The sequence below is a fragment of the Apteryx rowi genome, unplaced genomic scaffold, assembly GCF_003343035.1.
Source record: "Apteryx rowi isolate R43461 unplaced genomic scaffold, aptRow1 scaffold_597, whole genome shotgun sequence".
NCBI classification, from domain to species: domain Eukaryota; kingdom Metazoa; phylum Chordata; class Aves; order Apterygiformes; family Apterygidae; genus Apteryx; species Apteryx rowi.
Window position 1 is genome coordinate 506,083 of NW_020450868.1, and position 26,581 is coordinate 532,663.

The window sequence follows — 26,581 nt, forward strand, 5'->3', positions numbered from 1 at the left end:
AGTTTTGATCTGTTTACAAGAGTGTTTCCTATTTCTTCTTTTGGCAGATATATCTCAGGACTAAATCTCACTTTAAAGCGTAACAAATGCTTACTACTTCAGTTTTTAGTAACATGCTGTACATACATATTTTAATTCACTCTTTACTCCCTAGTGGACATGTTTTTGTCTCCTGGATATCTCCCTCATTATTTAAGCTTGTTTCTCCCCCCCACTCCTCTTACATCTGTGCAAGAATTTGTAAATGTTAGTAATAACATTTATCTCAGGACCTGGATTGACTTTTGAGGGTTAAGCCATTTTTAGGAGAGGGCTGTAAGCTCAGCTGAATACCTCCTCTCATTTTACTATGCTAGTTTTACATTATGCATTAGTTAAGAATTAGACAACTAAAGTGCCTCTCATAGACTTCACACTAGTATTAACTTTTAAGAAAACACATTTTGTATAGGCCTCAAGCACAATGGACACACGGGTGACTATTTCACCATGGAGAAAGAATCCTTGAAGGGTTTTTTTGTACCATGTTTCACAAATAAAATGTATGATGTCCTAGTTTAAATTTGAACCACAACAGAACCCACAGTTTGCCATCTACCATACTTTCTCAGTAACAATATCTGAAGAAATTACTTCATACAACTAATTTTCAGCATTTAAGGAAACTTATTTCAAATACTTGCTCATGTAACAAAATTCTCACCACAATGGAAGTCTTCTCATCCAGTTGGTACTTGGCAGCAATACCAAAACGTGTATTGTTACTGCCAGCAGTCCATGCAAGATTTACTGATGTCTCAACCTTATTATTAACCTTCTGATAAATAGACCCACCAAACTCGGTGCCATCATTCCTGTTCGTAATAGATAAAAGTGTGTCAAGACTTTCCTTGTTTAGAAATAGTAACCTTTAGAGTAACCCTCCCTTTCCCACAATCATTTGATCATTATCTCTTCTACAATGAACCAACAGTCTGAATGCTTTCATGGATCCATGTCTATCTACTTCCTAGCTGGAGCTCTCGGACTCCTGCTGATGTTTTTGACCCAAAACAAGAGTGTACGTTCCAGAATGGCAAGGAACTTTCCAAGAGCTGAGCCACAAGGTTTGTGATTCTGACAAAAAAAGCAGAGAACTTTACTTGCTTGTCCTCCTAAGTTAAGAAAACGAGCCTGTAATGATGCATAAAGAGACAAAGCCAGAGGGAAACTTAAGTAAGCTATCATTTTTTGTTAGTTACACTGAAAATGGGAATGAGACCGAAAAGAGTGTTATTGTGGGACAGCTGTTTAAATATACAAAATTTAAAGCTTTTCAGAGCACGTGAACACCAAGACTAGAGCTAAGCTAAACTGATATCTGGAAACACTTGGGCATGATGCAACACACCTCTCTCCTCCTCCTTGGGCATTTCTGAGCTAGAAACTTTCTGGTTGTGGGGAAAGGGTGCATTAGCTTAATCAAAGGCTCCTTTATTTGTACCACCAAAATAGAAGTGAAGCTTATAGATTTTATTTCAAGTTTTCTAAATAAATTAACATTCTAAAGTGCTTTTTTGCCCCCTGCTATCCTGTAAAAAAAAAAAAATTACTCTGAAACAAAATCTCAGAAGATGATCAAAAGTTGGAAAGTTGCCCCTGCTTGAACGTGAATTATTTTAAACCAATCTAATCAGCATCCCCCTTCTTTCCACCCATCTTTTACCTCGTACAGTAAATTCTCACCACTCATCTAGTTTGGCTGCTCTGATAAAGTTCTTCCAGGCTCAGATAATACTTACACATTAGTGTGCAGCTGGAAGTCTCCTGCCTTATATCCCAAGGCAAAGTTATTTTGTGACAGCTTAGACTTGGCTGTATCAAAAGCCATCTGGTAGCCAGCAAGCCAGCCTTCATAGCCTAGCACTGCCCAGCCATAGATGGTTGGTCCAGAGAGATCAATGTCTATGTTGCAGCCTAGATTTACATATTCTCTTTTGTAGGAGGTCTTCAACTTCCCACTCTTCTTCCTGTGGAGAGAAACATTCCATTTTAACCCTTATGCTATAAAAGTATAATATATATATATATAATTTTAATCATATATTTTATATACATATATATGATTGAGATATATACATACACACACACATATCCCTTAAGGCAAATTAATTAAATAATTGTAACACCTACTGAAAACAGTTACAACAGCTGAAGAGGGCATGGGATAAGGGTGATAGTGGGATTATGTATGTTGTGCCATGTTTTTCTCTAACATCTCAAACTCTCTAAAATCCTCAAGAAGTAAAAAGACAAAAATATTTCTAGATATGCTCAAAACCCGTCAAGTTCCAAATTTTATTATCCACAAGTATTTGCAATGTGTTATGGCATCACCAGTCTCTTTCGGCAGCATCAATGACATCTCACACTGAYAGCTGGCTTATTCTTTAGTGACGTTTTTCTGCTCAGTTCTCTCCACTGCTCCTTCACAGGCCATGTCCGTTGTCATTCCTTATTCACTTTGCTCTGATCTTAATGTTTTTATGGCATACTTTAGCCTTTCCAGTTCTAGCCACTCTTCTGCATCCCTGGGGAATTTCCTATGTGCGCATGTTGCTGGATACCTACCTCCTCTACTGAAAGCAAATTTCCTCATCCTCCAGCCATCATCCACTTTTCTCAGCCTTTTTCTCTCCCTTCAGAGAAGTCTCTTTCTTTCTCTCCAACATGTCTTTGTGCTCATCTTGCTATCAATTCAAGCTTAACATAACTGAGACAAAATTTGAGCACCTCACTAAGCCTTCCCCCAACCTCTTTTCTCTCCTGTTGCAAGCGCAACAGAACATGATGCTGCCTGTCACTCGTATTCCAGGCCTTGCGTCTCATCTTTAACTCATTTTCTAAATCCTTACATTCAACCAGCATGTCAAACTGTTTTTTCTGATATGCTCTCCCTGACACTAAAGAAATACTAGTAAATATTTACAAAGCTGTCTCAAGATTCAGGCATCTACAGGCATAAAACCCCCTCCTTTACTGCCTAGAAAAAAAACAATACTTCAAACCTATGTTATTTCACTGTCTGTCATAATACCTATGCTGTTCTACTTCCTTGTTCGGTTGTGCATAGACATCTTTTTTCTTTATTACTCCGCCCATAACCTTCAGAAAGCAGAGTAATTTTGCTTTGTGTTCCTAAGGCATTGACTTGACAGCAGTAGGACTACCATCACCATGACAAAGATGATGATAGTACAAGTTAAGCTTTCCACACAAGACCTAAATGTTTAAGGGAGGAGTTACACAAGTATAACACCTACTCAGAAATGACAAATTTGCAAGTGGCCAAAAAGACAAAGAATCATATTTTGCAGTCCTTGTTCTTCTGAGCCCTGTATTATCCATCACCTTCAAAATGTTCTACAGTGCCTGCAGAACAAAGTTGTCGATTTTTTTTTGATCTAGAATTCCTACCTCCTACAATATTTGAAAATGATACTCAGCGACAGTAAGTTTTGAGCGTTTACACAATAACCAGAATAAGCATTTCTAATGAGAAGAACAGGGCAATTCTTGAAATCTGTGGGTAAAGGTGACAGAAAATATTTACCCTGTGTTTGGTACAAATACAGTGTCAAGGGCCACCTTCAATCCTTCAGCCAACTGCAAAGAAAAGCAAAGTTGTCATCTGCTCAGAACTCTACTGAAACGTTGTTTTAAATTTTTCCTCCATTACTATAGCTCTACTTCACATCTAAAGAGAAGACAAAACATGAACATAATGTCTCCTGCATAATTTTACAAAAAAAAAAAAATCTGAAGATGCTGTAAGATAAGAGATGAGAATTTAGACTTTTCCCCCTCAAAATGAGGCAAGATAACAGGTACTTCATAGATGTGTTTTTTCATACAGGCAGATTTCAAATCTAGCATCAACAAGAAAAAAAAAAAAATGGAGAAACTGTATTCAAGAGAGAAAAGTGTTCAGTTTATGTTTATTTATTCTCTCTAGTTCCATCAATCCACACATAACCCAAGAATCTCTCAGAATCTATGGGCTCTCAGAATCTTTTAAGACTGGACACTACTTCATAGGCCAGACCGTGTACCTAGCTCAAGCTGCTCCACCCTCATTTTGAGATAAACAGCCAAACAGACAAGAGCACAGACAAAAGTACAAAACTACAGCTATGCAAATAGTGATGAATACACAGCAGCACAGGGCACCACAGAGCATTGAGTGAAAAGCATAAAGCCATCACCTTTGAAAAGGAGTTGTATATTTTGAGACGGCTGTACACAAGAAACCCTTTGCTCAAGCAATGCCAAGTTGCAAACACTAATTTTAGTCTTCAACTTTAAGGCACCCAGAGTTAAGTCCTTATATATTAGGGAGCTTAAAACTGAGAAACCCTTCTTTGTTTAAAGATCAACTTTAGCTATATAGAGCTGTCACTGCTGCAGTCATGCATGAAAACCAAGAAGTCCCCTTCAGAGTGGATAATAGTGATATTTACTCAACCAGCTAATTTGATGTGCCTGTATCTGCGATGACTGTGCCTTTGGATCATTATGCAGCAGCACTTTGAAGCAGGGGGGATACTTTCACCAAAAAAACCCAAAAACAAAACAAAAACAAAAAAACGAGAGATTCATAATGCTCTGTCTGTGCTTTCTGCAGATACACTGTATCTTCTTTCTTTTCAGTTCTCCAGATAGTTTTGTGCAACTTTTACTCTCCAGTGTTTTCTGCTCAACTCTGTTTTTCATGCCAGCTGCTGAAACATTTTCATAATATCTCCTTCCTCTTACCTGATCCTCCACAGACACTTCTGTTCCCAGTGTGTTGTCTGTGTTCCACTTCTGGGTGAATGTAAGTCCACAGTCTTTGATCTTATATTTGGTCTCTAGACTCCCTGAAGCCTTGCCTGTGTCTGTGTTGGAAGACCCAGTTGCAGTAAATTCCTGCCAAGAGCACAACATGAGAATCAGCACTCATATTTCATACATTCTGTACATCTTCTCTGTTGCAGATTTGTCCTTTACTGAGATGTGCTGACAGAGACCTGAAACTTGCTTGGGTTGGAAAAGCACTATTATACAAAGACCTGTTGTCTTCACTTACTTTTCATCTGCATCGTTATTTCATCACCTGGCTCCCCCTATAATTTTTATGATCACACTTTTTTCCTAACTTATCCCTCACAAAAGAAAAAAAGCAGTTTGCTGTATGTTTTTCTACTCCGAAATTGCAATTATTATTATGACATTCAACAACTCACTCTGTACCTTCCCATGGATCCCTACACACATAAAGACAGGTACTCACTTGGGATACAAAGCTTCTTGTATCCCTGGGTTTTCTCACAAACTTCTCTAATTTCCTGTATCATATTAGCAGTACTGTCCCAATGGCATATCAAATAAATAGCATCTATTACACTGTTCTAGAAATCCACTCTACCCTCAACAAATGCAATCCTACATCCAACTTAGGCTACCAGATGAATAGCTGAAAAAATATTTTAATTTTTCTCTCATTTCTCCAGACATCTCATGTTTCTTCCTTGTCATTCTTCAGTGAAAACGGAGAATGGTCAGACACTTTCTGCACTGACTACTACCCCCTAACATTGTTGTCCTCCTGCCCTCTATACTGCTGTCACTTAAACCCTCAGCTCACACACCATGCTTATGACTCTAAGACCTTCTCCCTCAACCAAATTCTCTGTCATTACCTCTGTCAGTAACTACAGTTCAGAAGCTGGGCCATCCCTTTGTAGGGTACCTTAAAATTGTAGACCTTTTCTGGTATCCTTCATAGTTTCAGAACATAATTTGACCCCATTTGCAGCTTGACATCTCTCCATCAGGCTGGTCCTTCACAGACTAGTATAATCGAAATAACAATTTTGAATTCTGTATAATATATACTCTTGTGTAACACACTCTGTCCTACACTCTTCGACAAGTTCCCCACACATTGGAGCCTCCTGTTAACTAGGGGACACAACGTCTTCATGAGCATCTCTCCTCTTGGAATTGCTCGGAGGTAGCCTACTCCGTGTTTCATGCACAACAGACTACAAGGCAATGGGTAGGCATATTTTGGCAGTAAACTCAAGGTATACCAGCTAAGTTTTAAGAAGCATTTGAGAACTGATCTCATTTCAGTTGTCCTCACCTCTCAGATACTTCTTTGAAAGAAGATAATTAATCTTTGCCATTACATTTCCAAGTCGTCTCTCTTAAAATTTAAATATTGAAAGATACAGTGCTTACAGTATCCACTGCCAACATGTCCAAGCTTTGAAACCCTAACTTTTAAGATTTGGCTTGTTTCAGGACAGTATTCCTGGATGGTGAATACATTACTTTCACAATTTTGGGCTTTGCAGAGTGCATAAAGATTGTCTTTAAATGGTTTTGGACTGCCAGGGAAATACTGCCATAACATTCCTAGCACATCAGGAAAGAAAATGAAATTTACTGTAGCTAATGCACTACCACAACAAAGCACACCAACTTTACTTCACATCTATCCAGATAACAAAAGTACATGATGTAAGTCAGGAAGTGAGTGACTGTCTTTTAAGACACGTTCACTACACGCTCCTCTAATGTCACTTCCACAAACTTAATGCAAAGGCATCAAACCTGCATCAGACCTTAGAAGTACTTTTTTATTCTAACCTTAAGGCAAGTAAGCTGATCAAAAAAGGCTTGATTTGTTTCTCAGATCGGGCACAGAAAAGGTTTTAAAATGGATTTTTTTTTTCAGCCAAAAGGAAACAAACAAACAAACAAACAAGAATTGCGCTGTTATGGTCAAAAGGATTTTCCTAGCTGTCAGAACTATCAGAAGCAGAAGGAACACAGGCAAGATTTGCTGCCATCAGTCTTTAATTGTCAAAAGCAGAGACTTCTGATTGAACACCATCTCCAGTAGAAGCATTTCTGAAATTTTCTGAAACTGAAAACCAAACTCAGTGAGGCTCCATGTCACACTCCAGTCTGAATCAGTAATCAAGCTCAACTTCTCATTGCCCGTTCATTCACRATGGCTGGCATCTTCAGGAACACCATGCACAGAATCACAGATGGTTGAGGTTGGAAGGGACCTCTAGAGATCATCTAGTCCAACCCCCCCGCGCAAGCAGGGTCACCTAGAGCATGTTGCACAGGATTGCGTCCAGACAGGTTTTGAATATCTCCAGAGAAGGAGACTCCGCAACCTCTCTGGGCAACCTGTTCCAGTGCTCTGTCACCCTCACAGTGAAGAAGATTTTCCTCATATTCAGATGGAACTTCCTGTGTTTCAGTTTGTGCCCATTGCCTCTTGTCCTGTCTCTGGGCACCACTCAAAATAGTCTGGCCCCATCCTCTTGACATCCTCCCTTAAGATACTTGTATACATTGATGTAATACATTGATAAGATCCCCTCTCAGTCATCTCTTCTCCAGGCTGAAGAGGCCCAGCTCTCCCAGCCTTTCCTCATAGGGAAGATGCTCCAGTCCCCTAATCATCTTCATAGCCCTATGCTGGACTCTCTCCAGTAGTTCCACATCTCTCTTGTACTAGGGAGCCCAGAATTGGACACACTTACTATGCCAAACCTGTTACAGTCTGTGAAAGAATTACAACTGGTAGAAAAGTTGATATAATGCTTCAAAACCTTTTAAAACTGCAATGGTTGTGTCCAAGTACACAGGAAAAAAAAAAAATCTCTATCAAAACAAGTGGAAGTCCAAAGTTACACTTTCCTCCCAAACTCTTCTCCATCCCCAAAACATATTTTGTTGCAGCCAAATGCTAACTAGACACACTTTGGCACAAAGCCAGAAGCAGTAGAAAACTTTCTTGATTTCTCTTCTGCTATTTTTCTTGTGTTCTTATTTTGGACTGTTGGGCAGACATTACAAATGGCTCTACAGGCATGAATCATGCAGCTGATTAAGAGCTATGGACACAGTCAAACTTCATGACACAGATGACAACATGACTAAAAAAACCCAACAGATTATGAACAACAGTATGGATCATTGAAAAATCTACTAGAGAAAGCAACAAAAAAAACCCACACCAAAACAGTCACTATTCTTACCAGCTGGATAAATATCCAACATGAAAGTTGCATGGAAAAGGAAAAACACATTTTAGCACTTAAGAATATGGTTCTGCATAGTCTGTTACATTCAGAAGACAATGTAGATAACTATTACCATATTATTTGAGAATCAAAGCTTCCTGCCAGGAAAACTATGCATATTCTGAGACGTCARTAACTGATTTCAGTCACAATAAAGAGACCACACAGTTCCTCATGCCCACATGTGCCTGCTACACAATGCAAGTAATCCATCAAATGCTCAATTGAGACAGCATACAATAATGCAGCTTTTTACTAAAGGAATGACTTAAGTCATTTATGTAACATGAAGGCAAGAGAAGGAGGGAGCTCAAGCAAATATGGTTATGAGAGAGGCTGAAAAGCAGCACAGGCCAATCAACCTGAACAGCACTGAATGCTTAGCACACACAGAACTGAGACTCAATGCCAGAATAAGCCTGTCTACTGTAGAATATATGCCTGTGGTTATAGACCAAAAACTGCAAAATCCATTCTTGGCTTTACCAATCTTCCTGTGAAATCACAAGGAAGTTAAGTTCTATTTCTCCATCAGTATTACAGGGATTACAATGTTTTCTAGTTATTTGAAGTGCTGTAAAGCTTAATTAATGCTTATAAAATGCTCTAAAATGCTACATAAAAGGTACTGTAGGAATACTATTTATTTTTAATTAAGTCTTGCATTGTAGGCATAGAGGAGATGACTGAAAATGAAGTTAAGTCAAGTCTGCTTCTTGGTCTTTTGGATAAAAAGTCAGTTTGGAGTCAAAAAATCCTATAAATCCTGCCAACAATGGCAGAGGAACTCAACTACATTCATAAGCAGAAGTGAGAGCCATTTAGGGTGAAGGAACTCTTATGTTTGGAGATGTGGCAACAAGAATTCTTGCACACCACAGGAAAAGAAGTACCGATATATCAGTTCTACATATCATTGTAGAAACACATCAGTTAGCTACAGGTTTTACAGTGAGAACTGAAAGAGTAAAGCAAAACCTGCTAGCAAGTTATTGCTACCATTTCAGGAATCTGTCCCCCCCCTTGCAATGCTGGTGATGCTGGAACCCCCCCCAAAACTCACCACTCCACTGGAAGACTTGGTCTTCAGCTCTAACTTGACCATTCCAAATCCTGAAAATAGAAGAGTACACAGCTTCTGTTTCACCATAACATTACAAACAAAGCCTATTACTACACTCCAAAGCACAGCAGGCAGGGATCACTGGCCTGAAAGCAGCCAATGATTTCAATAGGTGTTGATCTTGCTGAGGAATGATTAAGGGACTAGGACAATTCAAAGTGGATGGGTTCCTTTCCCATCAGGATACAGCGAAGCAGAAGCAATTTTTTCTTTAAAAGGATATTGAAGTTGTTCTTTATTTTTTGTTAAAGGATTAGCAGGGACTGGTAATTTTTCAGCACATAAGGGGCTATTACAGCCACGTAGTCCATAGCCATGCATAACACAGGCCAGAGGTTTTTACCCATGATTTTCCTCATCAATTTCTAGTAAACTTTTGATAAGCAAAGGCATATTTTCAGAAGATTCTATAACCATGACTTAAAAGACTTCCAGTGATAGGAATTGCCATGCTTCTTAATAATTCATGTCAATATTTGCAGCAGTAGTGATGACATTGCTGTGACAGTCTCAGAACAGAAGCAAAGCAATGTTTATATACAAAGGTGCATCATATACTAAACCAACTATTTGTAGGGAAAAAAGCAAACAAGCTTTCAGGCATGCAGTTGCCTTCTCAACAGATAAACAGAAAGCAGGAACAGAAATTTGAAATAGAAGCAGGAACCTCAAACATCCATTATTAGATCTCTCCAACAAACCAGCAATTTGAAAGAAATGAACGGTTAGCATTCATAAAGCAAGAAGAGACGCAAGTCAGGAAAGAAGTGATAAAGTTGTTAATATCTGTGGAACAGAGAAAGAAAAGTAGTTATCACTTCTGAGGCAAAGTATATTTGCACCATGTTTCTAGTTGGAATTTACCAATAATTTCAAACGATCCACCTGCTCTTAAAATATTTGGACAGGTTAAACAGCTACCCATCAAGTATCTCCACCTTCTGTAGCTGTCTGCAAACTGTGATCAATTGATATGGTTACAGTTTCTTCTAAGCAACTCGATTTACTTTTTAGTCTCTGACTACAAGGCAGGAATTTTTCTTTTCCCCTTCTTGGAGAAAAATATTTTCAACTTTCTTCAACCAGTGCTGTGTAAATTGGAAGATGAAAAACACAACATTCTTCAGAGACATGAAGTGCATCTAAGTTAGAACTCTTAACTTTCCCCTCTATTTTTTTACTTATTGCAGCATTTTCATGATACATGGCCACATTTGAGTTTCCGTACAGGCTAGACGTGCCATCCCTCTGTTCAATTCCTACCACAAGCTACTTAATGGATATCTGAGATATTAATTTTTTTCCCCCCCAAGACTCCCAAGAAATATATGAAAGATTATCAAACCACAGTCATGTTACTTACCATATCCCTTATTGAATACATCCCTGGCAGATTTTCCCAAGTCACAGTATGATGGTGGGACAGCCATTGGGTCTGAAACATATTGGAAGTTGTAAGAATCTAGATTTAACAGTATAAAATCTAAACTATATCCCAAGCATTTATAAACATGTATGACTAGTACCCTCTATGTATTTCACGAATACAGAGATACAGAACTGCAAGACAAAAACCTTTGAAGTGTGTTCGGAAAAGTCAAGCTTGTGTCAATGTTCTTTTACCAGAACAAAAAAAAAAAAGCCCACACCACAAATTCATGAAGTTATAAAAGGCAATCTGCTATTTGAATCACTGAACCCCAGGAGCAGTATTGCATTCAACTGCATACCTAGGCCTCATATTCTGCTATTATATCACAAAAAAAACAACTGAAGGAAGCATCATCACTGTTCCAACAACAAGCAAACATTGCTTTCATGACAGGTACCTTTCTGACAAGGACCCCAAGAAGCAAAGACACACTAGCACCCCCCTCACTACAATTAGTTCACGTACATGTAAAGATACACCTGCCCCAGAAAAGAACAGCCATCACAGATGATGTTTTTGTTTGATTTCAATGGTAACTGCCACTTCATCCTTCCTACAGCTGAGCAACAACTGACACCAGAAATCTCTGATCCCCACCTGTTATTATATCAGACTGAAAGAGTGATCTAATAAAATAATAATGCAAGCAAAATATGTGAAGTCTTTAAAATATCATCACTCCTCTTCCCCCATTTTAGCTGCTTATCCTTCCTTTCAACTATACTGGAATGCTGCTGTTTAGTACCCTATTTCTTATTGATGGTGTTCTGATCTTGACTCCTGCTTTCAGCAAAAATCTCACAGATATTCCTTTGACCTTTGTATAACAAGAAGTCTATTCCTGCAGCACCTTCTGACATTGCTTTCTAAAAAACCAAAGTTAATCAAAACCCAAATAGCTTTGCAAAGCACTCAGCTTCTCTGTCATAAATGCAACAGTATCTGTATTAGCTAAGTCCTGCTTTCAGACAGTTARCCCTTTCCTAAAATGAAGTTTTCAGACAATTTGCATCCTCTGGTGGACAAAGGCACTATGTTCAATGACTTAATAACTAACCTGTACTCTATATCTATCTATATATACCTGTGGGTTTAGAGGATCTAAAACAGCTGGCCATCACTGCAGATTCCTTATTCGAAAATTAGGACATAAAACAGGTACTTCGCAATATGAATATGTAAAAAGGCCTTTTTACCTGTCAAACATGGAATAAAAGTAAAATCAGTGAATCATTAATGATGAAAGACACACAGAACATGTCCTTTTACAACAGCTTAGTTTAAGTTATTACAATAGTTTTGGCAACACAGCTATGGAGTAGAGTTTATCTTTCTTATAAAAGATTGTCTTTTCACACAAATCTCTCAATTCAGAAGTTTCAACACGTTTTAAATTTCTGTTTTTTTTTTAATAGGTTTGTCAAAATAGCTCATTCCACTCATTTCAAAAGCCTAGTAACTCAGATTTATGTAGCACAGCTGATGCTTGGACATTTTAACAAATATGCAAGTACTGCATACTACATATGCAGTAACTGCCTAATATGCTCATGAACCTCACTTTTCCCAGCAAAAAAAMCATATGAAAGATAACTCTCTGCATGAGAGTTCATTAGATACAAAAGCAGAATAAGAAAAGAAATGCTACTTTCCTATTCCTTATTTTAAGCATCTTGTTTTTAAACAAGTTCTCCTTAAGCCTGTGCTCCCCTTCCCCCCCCCCCCCCCCCCCTTCTCCTTAAGCCTGTGCTCCCCTTCCCCCCCCRCCCCCGCAACAATATAAATTAGTACAACAGCCACAGGAAAAAAACATCAAGGCATAAAAGGTTGAGGCAACTGATACTTAACGTTGCCATCCTTAAATGCAGTACACAGTAAACCAATGTCTCTATATAAACTGCAAAACATAACAACAAATTGTAAATTACACCGAAGAAAAAAATATAAGAATGCCCAAAGTGGTCTACAGAGTAACTGCAAAAACAAAACAAAACAAAACACCCAAGAAAGAATAATGAAGAAAAGTATGCGAAAAAAATTAAACGTTGAGATGCCAGTCTCCTTCCTACTGACACTTATTGCGGCAATACTGGCCATGACAGCTCTCACGCACCCTCCGGCAGAGGGGGAAGAGAACAGCAATGCGCAGCATTAGCCTCCGCGATCACCAGGCTACAAACCAACGCCGCAACGCGAACGCTGCGGGAACAGGGTGCGCTCACAGCGAGCGCGGCGCGGCCTCTGCGCGCTCTGCCGCCGACGGAACAAAACGCGATGGCTTAACGGGGCCGGTTCCGCCGGGCTTTCTCCCGAGCTCGCGCTGCCTCCGCGCAGCGATCTCCGCTAACCAGCGGAACGACGGCGCCTGGAAACACCCGGTCGCTGCCGACCACGGAAGCGTGTTTTCCTGCCGAGAAACCGGAGCGCCGGCAAGGCCCCAGGCACCCGCGGGGCGGGAGCGCCCCGGGCCGCGCCACCTCGCCAGAGGGCACACGGAGACACTGGCCGCCGCCCCCGCCCCTCCGCGGCAAGGTGACCCGAGGGACGCCAGCCGCGGCCCAGACCCGAGGCCGCCGCCGGGCTGCGCCACGACAACGACCGGGACCAAAGGAGCGAGCGAGCGAGCGAGCGAGCGAGCGCGTGCCCCGGAGATCGCCAGACACCACCGCCGCCCGGTCCCCCCGCTACCTGCAGGCCGCGCAGCTCCGGAAAGAAGTCTCGGCGCCCCCCAGGCCCGCATGCGCAGCGCCGCTGACGACACCGCGCACGCGCATCTCTAACCCGGGCGMCCCCTCCCCCCGGGGCGGTGCGCCCGCGGCCCTGCGCATGCCCGAAAGCTGCAGCGGCCGCGCGCTCCAACGGCCGGCGCGGTGGCCTGGGGGAGGGGGGGGGGCACGGCCGCGCCCCGGCCCTCCGGCCTTGGAAGCGGCAAGAGAGGCGGCTGCCGCAGGGCAATTCCTTTGTCTTCACCGTAGCTATTTCTCCTAGCGGCGCCCAGCCTGGGCAGGCCCGGACACGGGCCCTGCAGGCAGGAGCGCTCCCTGGGAGACTCATTTCTTGGCAGGAGAAAAGGGAGCGAAGGCCTAGGACCAGCTCTGGTTTCAGCAATCTCCAGGCAGCTGTAGCAAGCTTCGCCTCAAAGGGCGTGAGGTAATGAAATGTAGTAGTAAGGTGCCAGGGTCAGCACAGCCTCCCTGAGCAGCTGGAGCTGCTGCAGAGCTATGTGCCAGCTCCCTTTCAGAGAGGTGCAGGAAAGCTTATTACAGAGCCACTACTAGACTCAAGCAGGTCTCACACCAAGTTTGATAGGTATAGCCGGATGAATGTCAGAGCTCATCTACTGCTTGATCTGCTCATCCTAGAGCAAGTCATTCTGGAAAGGGCTAATGGAGAATGGGAAAGGAAGGTGGATGAGTTGAGTCTGCATTTGATGCAAAGATCAACTAAAACTTAATTAGGAGTAGCTCAGCCTCAAAAAAAAACAACAAAAAGAAGTCTTTTACTGCCCTACCTCCTGCCTTACCCAATTTTGATACAAGTCCGTGTATTTCTGTCCAGTTTAAAGACAGACAGGACATGCAGCCAGCATCACTGACAAACCAAAAATGGTAGTTTGCACATGTGTAAGATTATATACGCACAGACAAGAGTACAGCACACATGCACTTAGGCAGATTTTCCATGACTTGCACAGGGTGTATAGCAACTGCCTCCTGCTATTACCATTTATTTTGTGGTCCAGTTCTGGGGGGGAAAAAAAAACCACCACCACAAGTCATTACACAAAGCAGCTGAGAACAAGGGCTAGTATACAGTGGGGGGGGGGGGAGAAGGTAGAGGATGCATTTATGTAGTTTTGTTCTGTTTTTCTTCCTCCCAGAAGGAGTTCAGTGTGTGCTGTGAGAAGAGACTGCAAGGTCAAACTTTGCTCAAACATAAAGTACCCTTCTGTGCTACCAGTTGAATATTATGGAGGATGTATCAGTATGTGGGACTGCAGTATGTGCTGCCCAGAGAACATTTGCAAACATGGTAAGCTTCTGTTACAGCTTTTTAATGCTACTTAAATGACAGCTAAGAATCAAACAGGATTATACATACATGATGGAATTCTCATTTTGTTAATTCCCACTTATTGTTGAAGAAAACACTGAATACATCATTTAAATGTCTTTACTGTGAGGCACTGGAAGACTTCACGTACTACCAAATCAACTTCTGTCACCTTACATACCCCTGCATGCATTAGTGATGAGGAACATTCACAGAAAATGCATCAAAACTCCCAACAGGAAATACAGAAGAAAAAGGGAAAAGAGTATCAATCTATAGTCTCCATTACTAAGAATGATCCACAGTAATTATATAAGAACAAGTAAAAATGTAATAGTAGGCTCAAGACAGATAAGGAAAAAAATAAATATTACATCAGTGTTTGATGATTCCAGTCTGGTTAAGCAGTCTGTTAATAATAAAGATGCAAACCCCTCTCTGCTCTCATGAGGAGAGACAGTAGACCTAAACATTATCCAAAAATTGGTTGTAGCATTAGCAATAGTGAATTTGACTATGTGGAAAATAGCTCTTTAAGTTTTCTTTTCAAGCTTGCAATTCTGTAATGCATTTGCCTTACTCCCACATGGTATTCAAATAAAAAAAAAAAAGCAATACACACCATACTGATGCTCTATAATAAATGAATTAAAACTAGTTGATAATTTCAAGAAGTTAACCAACAAAATCACTGTCTCAAAGACAACTAGTAATGCTATCTTGATGGGACATGCTCTCAAGTCCAAAATATTTGTTACCTTTCAAAATCATTTATAACTCCTCTTAAGAGAGTTGTCAGGTTTGCAGATAAAAAGGCTTAGTGACTCTACTGGAATGATAAAAGTGCATCAGTTAATCATACTGGGCTTCTGAGTAATGGCAAAGCTGAACAAAATTTAGAACCCTGCAACTGATAGTACCACAATATATCTAGGAACAGAGAGCATGAATCACACTACAGGACAGGGRTCACATTAGCATATGGCCATGATGAAAGGACTTAAAAGTAGGGATGGAAAAACAGCTTAGCATCAGCTTTGGCACTGCATTGGGAGGCTTAACACAAAGATGAGTAGGGGAGATACAGATGTTAGCAGGAAATGGCATTACTTCTTTATAAGAAATTCAGGACACAGCCAACCATAACAAATGTCTCAACCTCCTGTATATACATTAAATAAGATACAGATAACTAGAAACAGATAGGAGGAGAAAGCTAGCAGAGCAATCTGAAGTTCTGAGGGGTAGAATGCCTACAGCAATTCCAAAGATTAATCTCTTAACCAATGAACCTGATCAGAATCAGGTTGAGGAAGAAGGTAATTAATCCATGGCCAGGGCATGTTGAACAGTAGTTCTTCACAGAGAGAGCAGCCAGAAGAAATTTGTGGACAAGATACTGTGGCTGAAGACAGGACAGAAGGGCAGGTTATGTGCTACTTATTGCAGATCAAGAGGGAGAGCTGTCTTCATGCTTCAGACTCTGCTTCTGGGCTTTGCTGTGCACACCATTTCTGGATGAAGATGTGTAAGCCAGTTCTTAGGGAAGGACATGTCTGCTCCCAAAAAGGACAAAGACGTTGCTCAACATCCAGAAGTAGTTCAGTGCTGCGACTTTGGCTTCAGTTTGTCTTGTTAACACCAGTCAGTGCAGAAGCACAACGATCACACCTGAGCACCTGCCAAAACCCCCCTCAGAGATATTAAAAACACAAAACAAAAGAATGAGAAAGGATATGCCTTTTACTTCAGAGTTATTTGTGTACTGTGCCACTAATTCAGGTCTCCTCCTTCCAAGAGCCAACAGAGCAAGTAAGGAAATACCAGGTGCTCTGTCTGTCTGAGAGGCTAACTGCCCTACAGCCCACAAGCCCCAGTGATACACATTGGGTTAGCCTATTCAACATGCTAATGTTAGAAGATTGTTCTCCCTTCTCCCTAGGCAAGTAAGTTAAAGATTCTTTTCTTTCAAAACCCTGAGGAAGAATTTAGTAAACTGTAGATGCTTCAACCTTTCCACTCTATAGCAAAACGACCCTTAACTATTGCCATATCATGTATATTATACCAATATTATGTGTATAATTATACTACGCTTAAGTGTTGTAATGGAAGCGACTCCCCCAGGAGATTTCTCCATTATTGAATGTTTTTGAAAACAGTCATCACAAGATACAAATAATCATTTAAAAATTCCACTTCAAGACTGGAAAATATTTTCTGGAGACATCTACCCCATTTGAGACATTTCTGCTGGTCTGAGATTTAAGTGCTATAATAATAATATCCTAATAAAATCCTTTTAATTTTCTGATATTTATATATGGGGTGAACCTGTCTCAGGCTGAAACTTCAGAACTGTATATGTTTAATTATAAGTGTAACAGTACAGTGCAAGTACTAATACACTGCCATTGCCTAATCTGATCTATGATTATTCATAAAGGGCCTGCTGCTGTGCACAGATGCTATACATTATATACTCAAGCTGTTTATGCTAGAAGCCTGCATTAGCAAAACTTTCATCTGAACATTCCAAGATGCTCTACAGGCAAAAACTGCTCACAGATTGCATCAGAACAAACAAGAAAAGCCCCACACATTTATTAGTTAAAGAGATGATCTGCAACCACTGCACTAAAGCAATGGCCTTACCTCTAAGGCTTTCAACCTCTTGTCTTTATGATTGTTGCACAAAATAAAGAGCCAAAAGAAAGCTATACTATTTCCTTGACAGACTGCCCAGTGTTTAAATATTAACAATATTCAAATATTAAATAGTAAGTGATGTTTGCACAGAGTATGTCTGTGTATATGACATTAAAGCATGAGAACATCAGTACTCTGATCATCTCTTGCAATAATACAAGAAACAAGCTAAGAGGCTAAGAAGGTGGTAGCTGCTTTCTTCAAACCAAGCTGTGAGAACTTCAATAAAACAAAACATTTTGCCTTCAAATCAGAACTTTCTACTCCCCGGGGTTAAAGAAAAACCTGTGATTTATTGCCTGATTACTAAACCCCAAAGCCATTGACAAGACACTTTCTCCAAGGTGTCTGACTACCATACAAATTTACCACTTTTTTTTAGTATCACAGTTCATTCAGTTAAGCCAAATAGTACAGTAAGTGCTTTAACCTGCTTTGAAAGCTTTTATATAAGAGAAAGATACCAAAATGAGGTATTACAGAATTTAGTCTTCACTACCTGTTACTCTGGTGCCATGGACTTACTTTAAAGCACCAGTAATGTACATTTTTTGCAATAGTGATCAAGAAATTAACATGCGCTTGATCTGTTCATGAAAAGCTATGAAAATGTCTGCTAGGTCACAAACCTAGACAAACAGTTATTCACTCCGATCCTCCGGCTCTCGGTACTTCCACTGGATGTAGTCAAAAATGTCTTTTTCACATTCTACCGGTAGGGCCTCCCCAGCAACTCCTGCAAGCATATTACAGATGAGATTTGAAAGGTACTGCCCTGAACTGCCAAATGCATTGCAAGATTAAGACAAACTGCTGTAAGCCAAACGGATTTGCACAGAAACCACAGACCTTTTCATACAGTCAAAGAACTGCAAAAAAAAAAAAAAAAAAAAAAAAAAAAAAAAAAAAAAAAAAAAAAAAAAAAAAAAAAAAAAAAAAAAAAAAAAAAAAAAAAAAAAAAAAGAGAGAGAGAGAGAGAGGGAGACTATAGATGGTCAGCCCACTCACTGCCTTCCCCCCCCCCACAAAAAAAGAAAACAACTGAAGGACATCGCACTCTCTCAACAAGATTTTCAAAACCAAGTACATGCTATGCATGACACTCAAAGAGCCAATCTTTAAGTCAACAATAAAACTCTAAAATAGATGAGGTGGGCCAGAGAAGTGATTTTTTGCTGCCTGTATGTAAGTTGCCTCTGCCTGCTACAATGGCATCCAGTTTCAGAAAGAACACAGTGAAAAAAATTTAGTAAACTACAGTATTTTCCAAAGCATTTCCAGCACACCAAGAAAACAATTTAGAGATAGGATCATACAGAGCATGTAACTAGAGAGAATATGCTGCGTAAAGGCCTGAACTGACCCGTGATGCCCAAGGGACGGATCGTATACTCGTTGATTGTGAAGCCCATTTCCAGAGCATGAGTTCTCATGTTCTTATTGAATATATCACTGCCTGTGAAATATAGTACACCACAGTAATACTGATCTTTTGGAATGAGCCTGGAATAAGAGTGAAAGAAAAGTACAGATTTAGGACAAATAGGAAGTTACAAACCATTCGGGATTCAGTCATTCATTCTTCTAGACTTACTGCCTATTTAACTGCACACATTCTGGACTTCTTTACACTTAATTTTCCAAGAAGCAAGATGCAAGAATGAAATGCATATCAGAGAATGGTACAGCACAACTGCCCTGGCCTATAAATTGTTGATGTTCAACCACTGCATAGTTATGATGCTTGCATTCCTGTTAAGAATTATCATCAAAGCAGCATGATAAAGTAGGTTGTAATTCAGAAAATGGATATAAAGGAACCTGTTTTGCATTCATGATTTGAAATACAGCATTCTTGCTAGTAACCTGATGTAAAGACTGGCAGCTGTTCAGTGGCTTCCACACTACATGAAGGAATTACAAGACGAGTAAATGCTATGTTCTCTACGCGAAAGTAGAGATGAGAATGCACAACATCAAACAAATGCCTACAATGTACCAGTGAGCCAGAGTATTTTTTTTAGGTTTACCGGATATCAATTCTCCTATGTGGATACACTGTTCCATCTTCTTTATTTGGCAGCTGACAGACACCCTGTGAGGAAGCAAGAAAAGCAAGAAATTCAAAATGAAATAAAACAAATTTTCAGTCCCACAGGGCTTGAATAATTCTCAGCCCCTGCCCCTAAGCAACCTTTTGAAATGCACATCTCTAAAGGAATGTAGTTTTGGGTTGATCATCAGTCATCCTGGAGAGAAAAGTTAAATCCCTACTGAACTGATTACTTAAATATCTTATTAAAACAGCTGAATAGTATTGTGAATCACTGTTTTATATTGCTAAGAGGACTATAGTTCAACTTGGTTGATAACTACTTCTTAAATTGGTATTAGAGCAGGAAGGATCACAAGACTCCTATTTTTCATTCCTCTACCCTAATTATTATCAGGCTCTTCACTATGCACATATGAAAATCACAGATCACAGCAGCCTAAGGAAAACAGAGACAATGCTCAAGCCTATAGAAGTGAAAAAAGGAAAATTTTTGAGAACTCTTCTGCCACTTTTCCACTCCAAACTGCCCTGTAATCCCTCTGTAATTAACAATTTAACTTTGGGATATATATATATATATATATATATTTTTAATACCTAGCCTGTAATCACTTAAAATGATAATGCAATAAGTGTGGGAAAAAATGAACCATGATGAATAAGACAGAAATAAGGAGGAAAAAAGTATAGTATGTATGAGACAAAACAAAGTGAAGATACACCTGAAATTAGAAACTGTGTTTCAACATCTTTAGGACAGAGTAACAAAAAGGGGCAAAGGTAAGGTTGAAGAAATGATATGTAAGGATGAAGGTGTGACATAGCACCAAGCTTGAGGGGAAACATTAGGCAAAATAGAGATACAGTCAACAGTTACAAAAGTTATTTCAGTGAGATTCAGAACTTGCATAAACAGGAACAGCTACATAAATACCTGTAGATTTTCTAATCCTGAAGTCTTTACAAGAGAGATTCCCTAGGCAGCAACTACCAACATTTTTTATTAGGAGAAATAAAAGAAAAAGTCACAACTCTGACAGTCTAAACAACACATTTTATATATACCCTAGCTTCTGTCATGAGATGTAACCCTGTCGTATCCCTCACATCCCAAGAAATCCTTACCATGAATTTGGTGTCACCTTTGGACAGCATGTCTGTGACAAAGCCGACTCCTTCCAGTTGTTCTACAACCTGATGTAAGAGTTTTGACTAGGAATGGTGACAACAAAAACAACAACAGAAAAGATACTTTACAAATAGGAATCTTACTTGTTTACCAGACAATGGCTCACATAAATAGAAGTGCATCACTGTAGTAGTTTGTTCCTGAAGTCTGGCTGAGGGAAAAGATTTCAGTAAGACCGCAGGGGGAAAAAAAAAAAAAAAAAGAAAGAAAAAAAAAGAAAAAGCTAAAAAAATTGCAATTGCAAAACCATAAGAAAGTTTTCCACTGAAATCTATCAGATTGAAATGGAAAAAAACAACCCCAAAACAAACAGTTTCCTAGTTTGGAGTTTTGAATTTCCAAAGCAATGAATCTATAGACACAACACACACATGACATCATTAGGATTGCCCCAGAGTTAGCCCAGATGTATTACATCCACAGTAGGATATTTGCTTCTCCTCCAAAAGATTGCGGCTATATAAAAAGAGATGCTTACTCTGCCTTCAATCCATGCTTTATGCTGCTACATCAGTGGTAGCTGCTACAACTGAGGTTGTAAAAGTAAGCAAATTTGGGGGGGGGGGGGAGGAGGGAAGAAAATGGAGGAAAGGATAAGAGTAAACATACTAAGTAGTTCTGCAGAAAGAACATAACTAATACAGATGTGAGAAATGATTGTTACACCTCAAAATAAACATGTTGCTCAAAGAGAGTAGTTTACTATTATGACAACAAAAAAAAGATTCAAGATACTGCAATACAAGTCTAAGATTGCATATTCTCTGCATTTAAGCATACACTTCTGGGAGTAGTGTATAGTACTGATTCATCATAACAGATAAACATACCTGTTTGGATGATTCAGATGTGAAACTTGGATGGGTTAGGAGAACATCCATATCCCCACTTGACTCTGCGCCTAGGAAAGTAAGAAGCAAGAAAAGTCCCTGTGTAAACCCTGCTATCCATTTTAACAAGACCAGTTAAAGTTAAGCTTTATGCCTGAACTCTGATGCTCATCCCTGACAGAAACTATACTAACTTTGATGGACATGAACTTAACCTGTTCTTGGAAACATGCTTTTATAGTAGAAAGTAGTCAGTGACCATAYAAGACATTTGTGGAAAACCAATCATGAAGAGAACACTGCTTTTGCTTCAAACAAAAAGAGTTGGCATCACCTTACATCTCAGCAAACACTCCAAAATCTCCTGCTATACTCTACAGTAATGAAGCACAGATGCTGTTAATGTAAAAACAAAGCAAACCATTCATACTTTATAATACACTACTCTGTCAGGAGGGGCGGACTTACATGAGTGTTTCATCACTGAACTAATCAGCCAACTTAATACCAAAAGAGAAAGTGGGGTTCCAACATCAACTCAATCTCCAGAAGAACAACATATATTAAAGTCATATACACATCAGTAAATACACCATCTTATTAGCCCAAAATAAACACAAGATCACATGGCACCAACCTCGTCTAAAACTGCCACATACTGTAGCAATATAGTTTGGGTCCAGCTTCTTTACTTCTTTCAGCACAATTTCCTATGGAAAGAGAAAAGATGAGATGTCAGTCACTCATTTACCCTCATTGCCTCATGTCCTTGACAAAGACTTTCTTACCTGCATTTGCAGCATTTCTTTCCTTGGGATTCTTTTCTCAAAATCTTCAAAATATCTGCATATATAAATACAAACATGTCTGAGGGAGAGGCAATGGCAACATCTTAAATTTTAAGTCAGTTAAATGCATATCAGAAAAACAATACAAGTTATATTACTGTAATGTCGCAAATAAAGTTCCCCTTTCTCACCACAGACAGCTTAGAAAGCAACATCTTGCAAAGTGATGGCAAACTTGCAACTGAAGGTCTTAGAAGATGGCTTCATTGCATATTTTCCCCTGTATCTAAAGAGCTGCTATGAGGGGGGAGTAATACTACTATATGACCAACTGGTATACATTTACATAGCTCTCCAAAAATACAAATCTCAGTCCATCAGCAACGAGCAGGAAAAAGTCACTCACCCTTGGTCAGAGGTGACCTACACTGTCAAAATCCAAACGGAACCTCACAAGCCACATAGAGAGCTCCTGAAACATCTACACACAGAGCTGTAGAAAACAGACTGCCAGCATGCTGTGCTACTTCAGAGGAAGAGAGGCCAGCTGAAACAATAGTGTACCAGCTGCCTGACCAGCACATGCACTCTTCACATCTCCACACCAGAACCATTGACAGAAAGCACTGGCAGCAGCACTGCAGCCTGGGAGCACTACATATCCACTGACAGTCATGATCCAGCCAGTCCAATTTCAAGCTCTGCAGACAAGGGTTCTGGATAAGTTAACTGCTTTTTTTCCATGCAAATTGCAGTGGAACTAGGGACAAAAAACAAACATACACACAAAAACACCCCACAGTGTGTCATCGTTCCCTCCCCCCCCCCCCCAGACACACAGCACTGAAACCATTCTTGCAGCTCAGCACTTTCTAGTGGCTCTGAAACAAGACCTGAGCACAATTCCAGGATCAGACCAAAGGGCACTGCATACACTAACATGTAGGGATCCTGGGCAGATCAGCTGGGTTCTCATACTCACTTAACAATGAAAAGTTTTCCTTAAATGCTACATGTGTATGAAGACAGGGATGCACACCAGGAACGGGACTCAGATAAAGAGTGGAAAGACGACAGTCATTGCACAGCCCTTCTTACTGATGGGCAGTTTGTCCAGGTCACACATTCTGAATCTCTGCCACTGATGCAGAAACACTAGAGCTGGCTTCTTGCTAATACAGCTATAGTTCTTCCAGAACCAGCACAGAGGAGCAGCCATTTGACAAGCAACATTCAAACTAGTAAGCACTGAGAGAAAAGCACATGCTCTGCATGGCTTTCTCAAGTTCAGACACTGCAAAGGCTTACCTTGCACAAAGCATGCAGAAGTGCCCTGAGGCATTTTTGTCAGCACTGTGCTGAGATAGCAGGCCCTTTCAAAAACAGATGGCCAATGTAACCTTGCTAAAGTGATTCTCCATGAACCAGCTGAAAAGTCATTTGGAAATAATTCCCTTCTAGATGGAGATGAATTTCAACTCCAATGAAACAAAAGATCTGAACTGCTAAAAAGCATGCAGACAGAACCTTACATTACATCCTAGTGTCAAAAGGGGTCATTAGAAATCCAAGAACTTGCATCCAAGAAAACTTACTTCAACCCAATTCGCTGGTGATGGGTCAGCTTGTGTTCATTTTTTCTTAAATCTAGAATAATAAAAAAATTATTCAAGGACTAAAATTTTTATGTTCATATTCCTATCGTACAAAGATGATGCGAGTGAAGAACGTGTAACAAAACAGCTACCTCACACACAAATGAAGACATTTTAAATGGCAGCCTGGTCAACAGCTGACAGTCTAAGTCAAAACGCATATAGCATTGTCTGATAAGAACAGACTTCAACAGACCATTCATCAACATGACAAAATCCATGTTATTTTCTATGTAGTCTGTAAGCATCTTACTCTGGAAGGTATAACACATTTACTCTGTGCGCTAGGTTTATTTTTTTAATACACTTTCATCAAAAACTAGGCATAACTGCTATCACAGTACCACTCTGAGACAGGCAGCTGGAAAGAAGCAGCATTACTGGACTGTGAATTAAGGACCCAAAGTCAGTGCAACATATGACATACACTCACCTTCTAAAGTCTTAATTCCTTCCTCTACAAACTTCCTAGCAGCAGCAGGACTGCAAAGAGACCAGGCAATTTGCAGTCAGAAACAGCAGGAATCTCATAACACTGAAGAGAACATTAGACCTCTAGGTTCTTCAAGACCAAGACTAAAGTCACTTCTAATGTTTGCCTTCCACTTGGCACACATACTTGCAGTTTCTACTTTCAATCAGCAGAAGTGGGTATCCAGAGCTTGGTCTGTACATTTTTAGTATTTATACAACTATATAGTGACATACAATCATTTAAAGAAAAAAGAAAAAAAACACCCTCACCAAACAGGGAATATTGCTATAGACAACAATACTAGTATTTAATTGGATGCATGATAAGGACTACTTTAAACATAATCAGTCTTTGAACCAACTCACAGCCACAGCAACAGAACCATTTTTAAACCAGCACTTAAGAAATGAGGCTCCAGCTTGCAACCTACAGTACAGCAAAGCAGTCCAAATTCCAGTTTGGCTGGAGTTTGTCATTAGCACAATACTTCAGTGAATAGTTGCATTTTTCCCCCAACAGCAGGGGCATAGAGCAAGCAAACAGGAGAAAGGGGAGCAAAGAAAATTTTACCCAATGCCAGTAACTCGGGTCAGGAAGTTGATAGATGCACTTGTATCATCTTGACGAATCTGAAAGAAATGAAACAACACAAACTAAACCCTTCTGTGCTCCACTTGCAGTAAAGACAAAAATCTTGAGAAGATAATACTGCCTGTTCAGATTCTGCTTTGGAGGCTTATTATAAATCAAAGCAAAATAGGACCAAGAGTAGTAGTGTGCATTATGACAATGCCATACATACCAATCCTGAAAACCATCTGCTCTAACTACCTATGCTAAGATAAGCAGCATGTTTAAAACTCAAAACTTTACAGTTTTCCAGATCCAGTCTTCCATTTCTCAGAGAAGACACTCATATGCTGATAATATTATCCAAAATATTTTCAGAAATAGGTAGTTTTAAGGTGTCAGTTGAGCTTCTTGTTCCCCAATTTCTACTGCCCATAGATTCCCTATCCACTGCTCTCAGGCTTGACATCAGTCTCTCCAAAGACAACCACAGAGGTTTCACAAGGTAAACAGACTTCTTTGCAAAGTACAAAGAAAAGCAACTATTGAGAAGTAGAGTGCACAGGAAAGAAGCCCACCTTTTCCAACTTGCGTAGTTTTCCAGTGGATAAAAACTCATCTATTTTCTCAGCTATTTTAGCACCTACTCCATCCTAAATATTGGAAGAAGAGAGGGTGGGGAGAACAAGTTAACTTCCAGATCATTTATAGCCACTATATCTAGGGGGGAAGGGGGGGAACCACAAAAAACCCTCAGAACTACAACACAACAGCACAAAATTTAGAGTCCAGTAAGAACTGTGAGGCCATTGAGACCATGACAAAGTATTGGGCAATGAGGTAGTACCAGTACTTGAGTGTAAAACGCAAGCTGTGTGCAACATCATTAATTAAGAGCTGTATTAAAAGTTCCCTGAAAACAATTGTTTGAAACCAGGCTGTGACTCTTACAACTAAGGTCCCAAAGGTTAACAGGGCAGTAACAGAATAAAGGGAAAATTTTCCTCAATAGCAACCTTTTACAGGTAGGGCCCCAGCCAGATGGGCGAGGTGCCTCTAGTTCCAACTATGAAACCCCCACAGTGCTCCCCCTACAGCCAACTCCACCCCCACCCCTGACCCCACCACCAGAGAAGGGGAGAGTGGCAGAACTGTCACAGGCAGGGCTGGTCCTGTGCTGCCCCCATCCCTTTCAGAAGCCCCTGACACCACCTGGCATCACAGCTCCCATGCTGCAGGCTATCTGCTGACCTGAGGACCTGCCACCGTGGTACAGGCACCTACCAGCTTCTTGGCCTCGGCCCCACTCCGGATCTTGCTGGGATACCGGGAAATCACAGAGGCTGCTTTTCTGCAGAACAGCACTAGTCAGAGACCAAACCAGGCAGTGGTGCTGCCGCCACCTCCATCCGGGGCTCACATGACAGGGAGATGCAGGGGAGCGGGCCGGGTCCCCGCGGCGGGCGGCGGGCTGGGGGAGCGGGCCGGGTCCCCGCGGCGGGCGGCGGGCTGGGGGAGCGGGCCGGGTCCCCGCGGCGGGCGGCGGGCTGGGGGAGCGGGCCGGGTCCC

At 40.5% G+C, this 26,581-nt stretch overlaps 2 protein-coding genes and 2 long non-coding RNA genes across 10 annotated transcripts in view; 2 read left to right on the forward strand and 2 right to left on the reverse strand.

Moving 5' to 3' along the window:
- Positions 1–13,483, reverse strand: part of VDAC3 (voltage dependent anion channel 3) — a 14,749-nt gene extending 1,266 nt beyond the window's left edge. The window contains exons 1-8 of one of the 3 annotated variants that reach the window (XM_026082908.1): positions 13,376–13,460; positions 11,772–11,883; positions 10,619–10,690; positions 9,196–9,245; positions 4,795–4,947; positions 3,593–3,645; positions 1,782–2,009; positions 704–854 (exon numbers count right to left, since the gene is read on the reverse strand). In XM_026082908.1, coding sequence (XP_025938693.1) covers positions 704–854; positions 1,782–2,009; positions 3,593–3,645; positions 4,795–4,947; positions 9,196–9,245; positions 10,619–10,690; positions 11,772–11,805 — 741 coding nt within the window. In that variant the 5' untranslated portion in view covers positions 11,806–11,883; positions 13,376–13,460. Of the gene's footprint in view, positions 1–703; positions 855–1,781; positions 2,010–3,592; positions 3,646–4,794; positions 4,948–9,195; positions 9,246–10,618; positions 10,691–11,771; positions 11,884–12,800; positions 12,826–13,375 lie in introns of those variants that run through there. The other 2 variants (XM_026082909.1, XM_026082907.1) reach the window with 2 other exon arrangements.
- LOC112974193 lies at positions 861–7,140 on the forward strand. Its single transcript, XR_003256194.1, has 3 exons — positions 861–1,106; positions 5,016–5,303; positions 6,764–7,140. It is a non-coding gene; the product is annotated as an uncharacterized LOC112974193 (long non-coding RNA).
- Positions 13,484–13,559: 76 nt separating the features above from the next.
- LOC112974192 lies at positions 13,560–15,351 on the forward strand. Its single transcript, XR_003256193.1, has 2 exons — positions 13,560–13,837; positions 14,568–15,351. It is a non-coding gene; the product is annotated as an uncharacterized LOC112974192 (long non-coding RNA).
- Positions 14,726–26,581, reverse strand: part of POLB (DNA polymerase beta) — a 12,723-nt gene continuing 867 nt past the window's right edge. Inside the window, exons 3-15 of one of the 5 annotated variants that reach the window (XM_026082901.1) lie at positions 26,297–26,363; positions 25,591–25,665; positions 25,013–25,071; positions 24,401–24,450; positions 23,908–23,959; positions 22,313–22,367; positions 22,162–22,234; positions 21,525–21,595; positions 20,631–20,717; positions 19,480–19,544; positions 18,813–18,952; positions 18,079–18,185; positions 14,726–16,433 (exon numbers count right to left, since the gene is read on the reverse strand). In XM_026082901.1, coding sequence (XP_025938686.1) covers positions 18,091–18,185; positions 18,813–18,952; positions 19,480–19,544; positions 20,631–20,717; positions 21,525–21,595; positions 22,162–22,234; positions 22,313–22,367; positions 23,908–23,959; positions 24,401–24,450; positions 25,013–25,071; positions 25,591–25,665; positions 26,297–26,363 — 889 coding nt within the window. In that variant the 3' untranslated portion in view covers positions 14,726–16,433; positions 18,079–18,090. Of the gene's footprint in view, positions 18,186–18,812; positions 18,953–19,479; positions 19,545–20,630; positions 20,718–21,524; positions 21,596–22,161; positions 22,235–22,312; positions 22,368–23,907; positions 23,960–24,400; positions 24,451–25,012; positions 25,072–25,590; positions 25,666–26,296; positions 26,364–26,581 lie in introns of all 5 variants that reach the window. The other 4 variants (XM_026082899.1, XM_026082902.1, XM_026082898.1 and 1 more) reach the window with 4 other exon arrangements.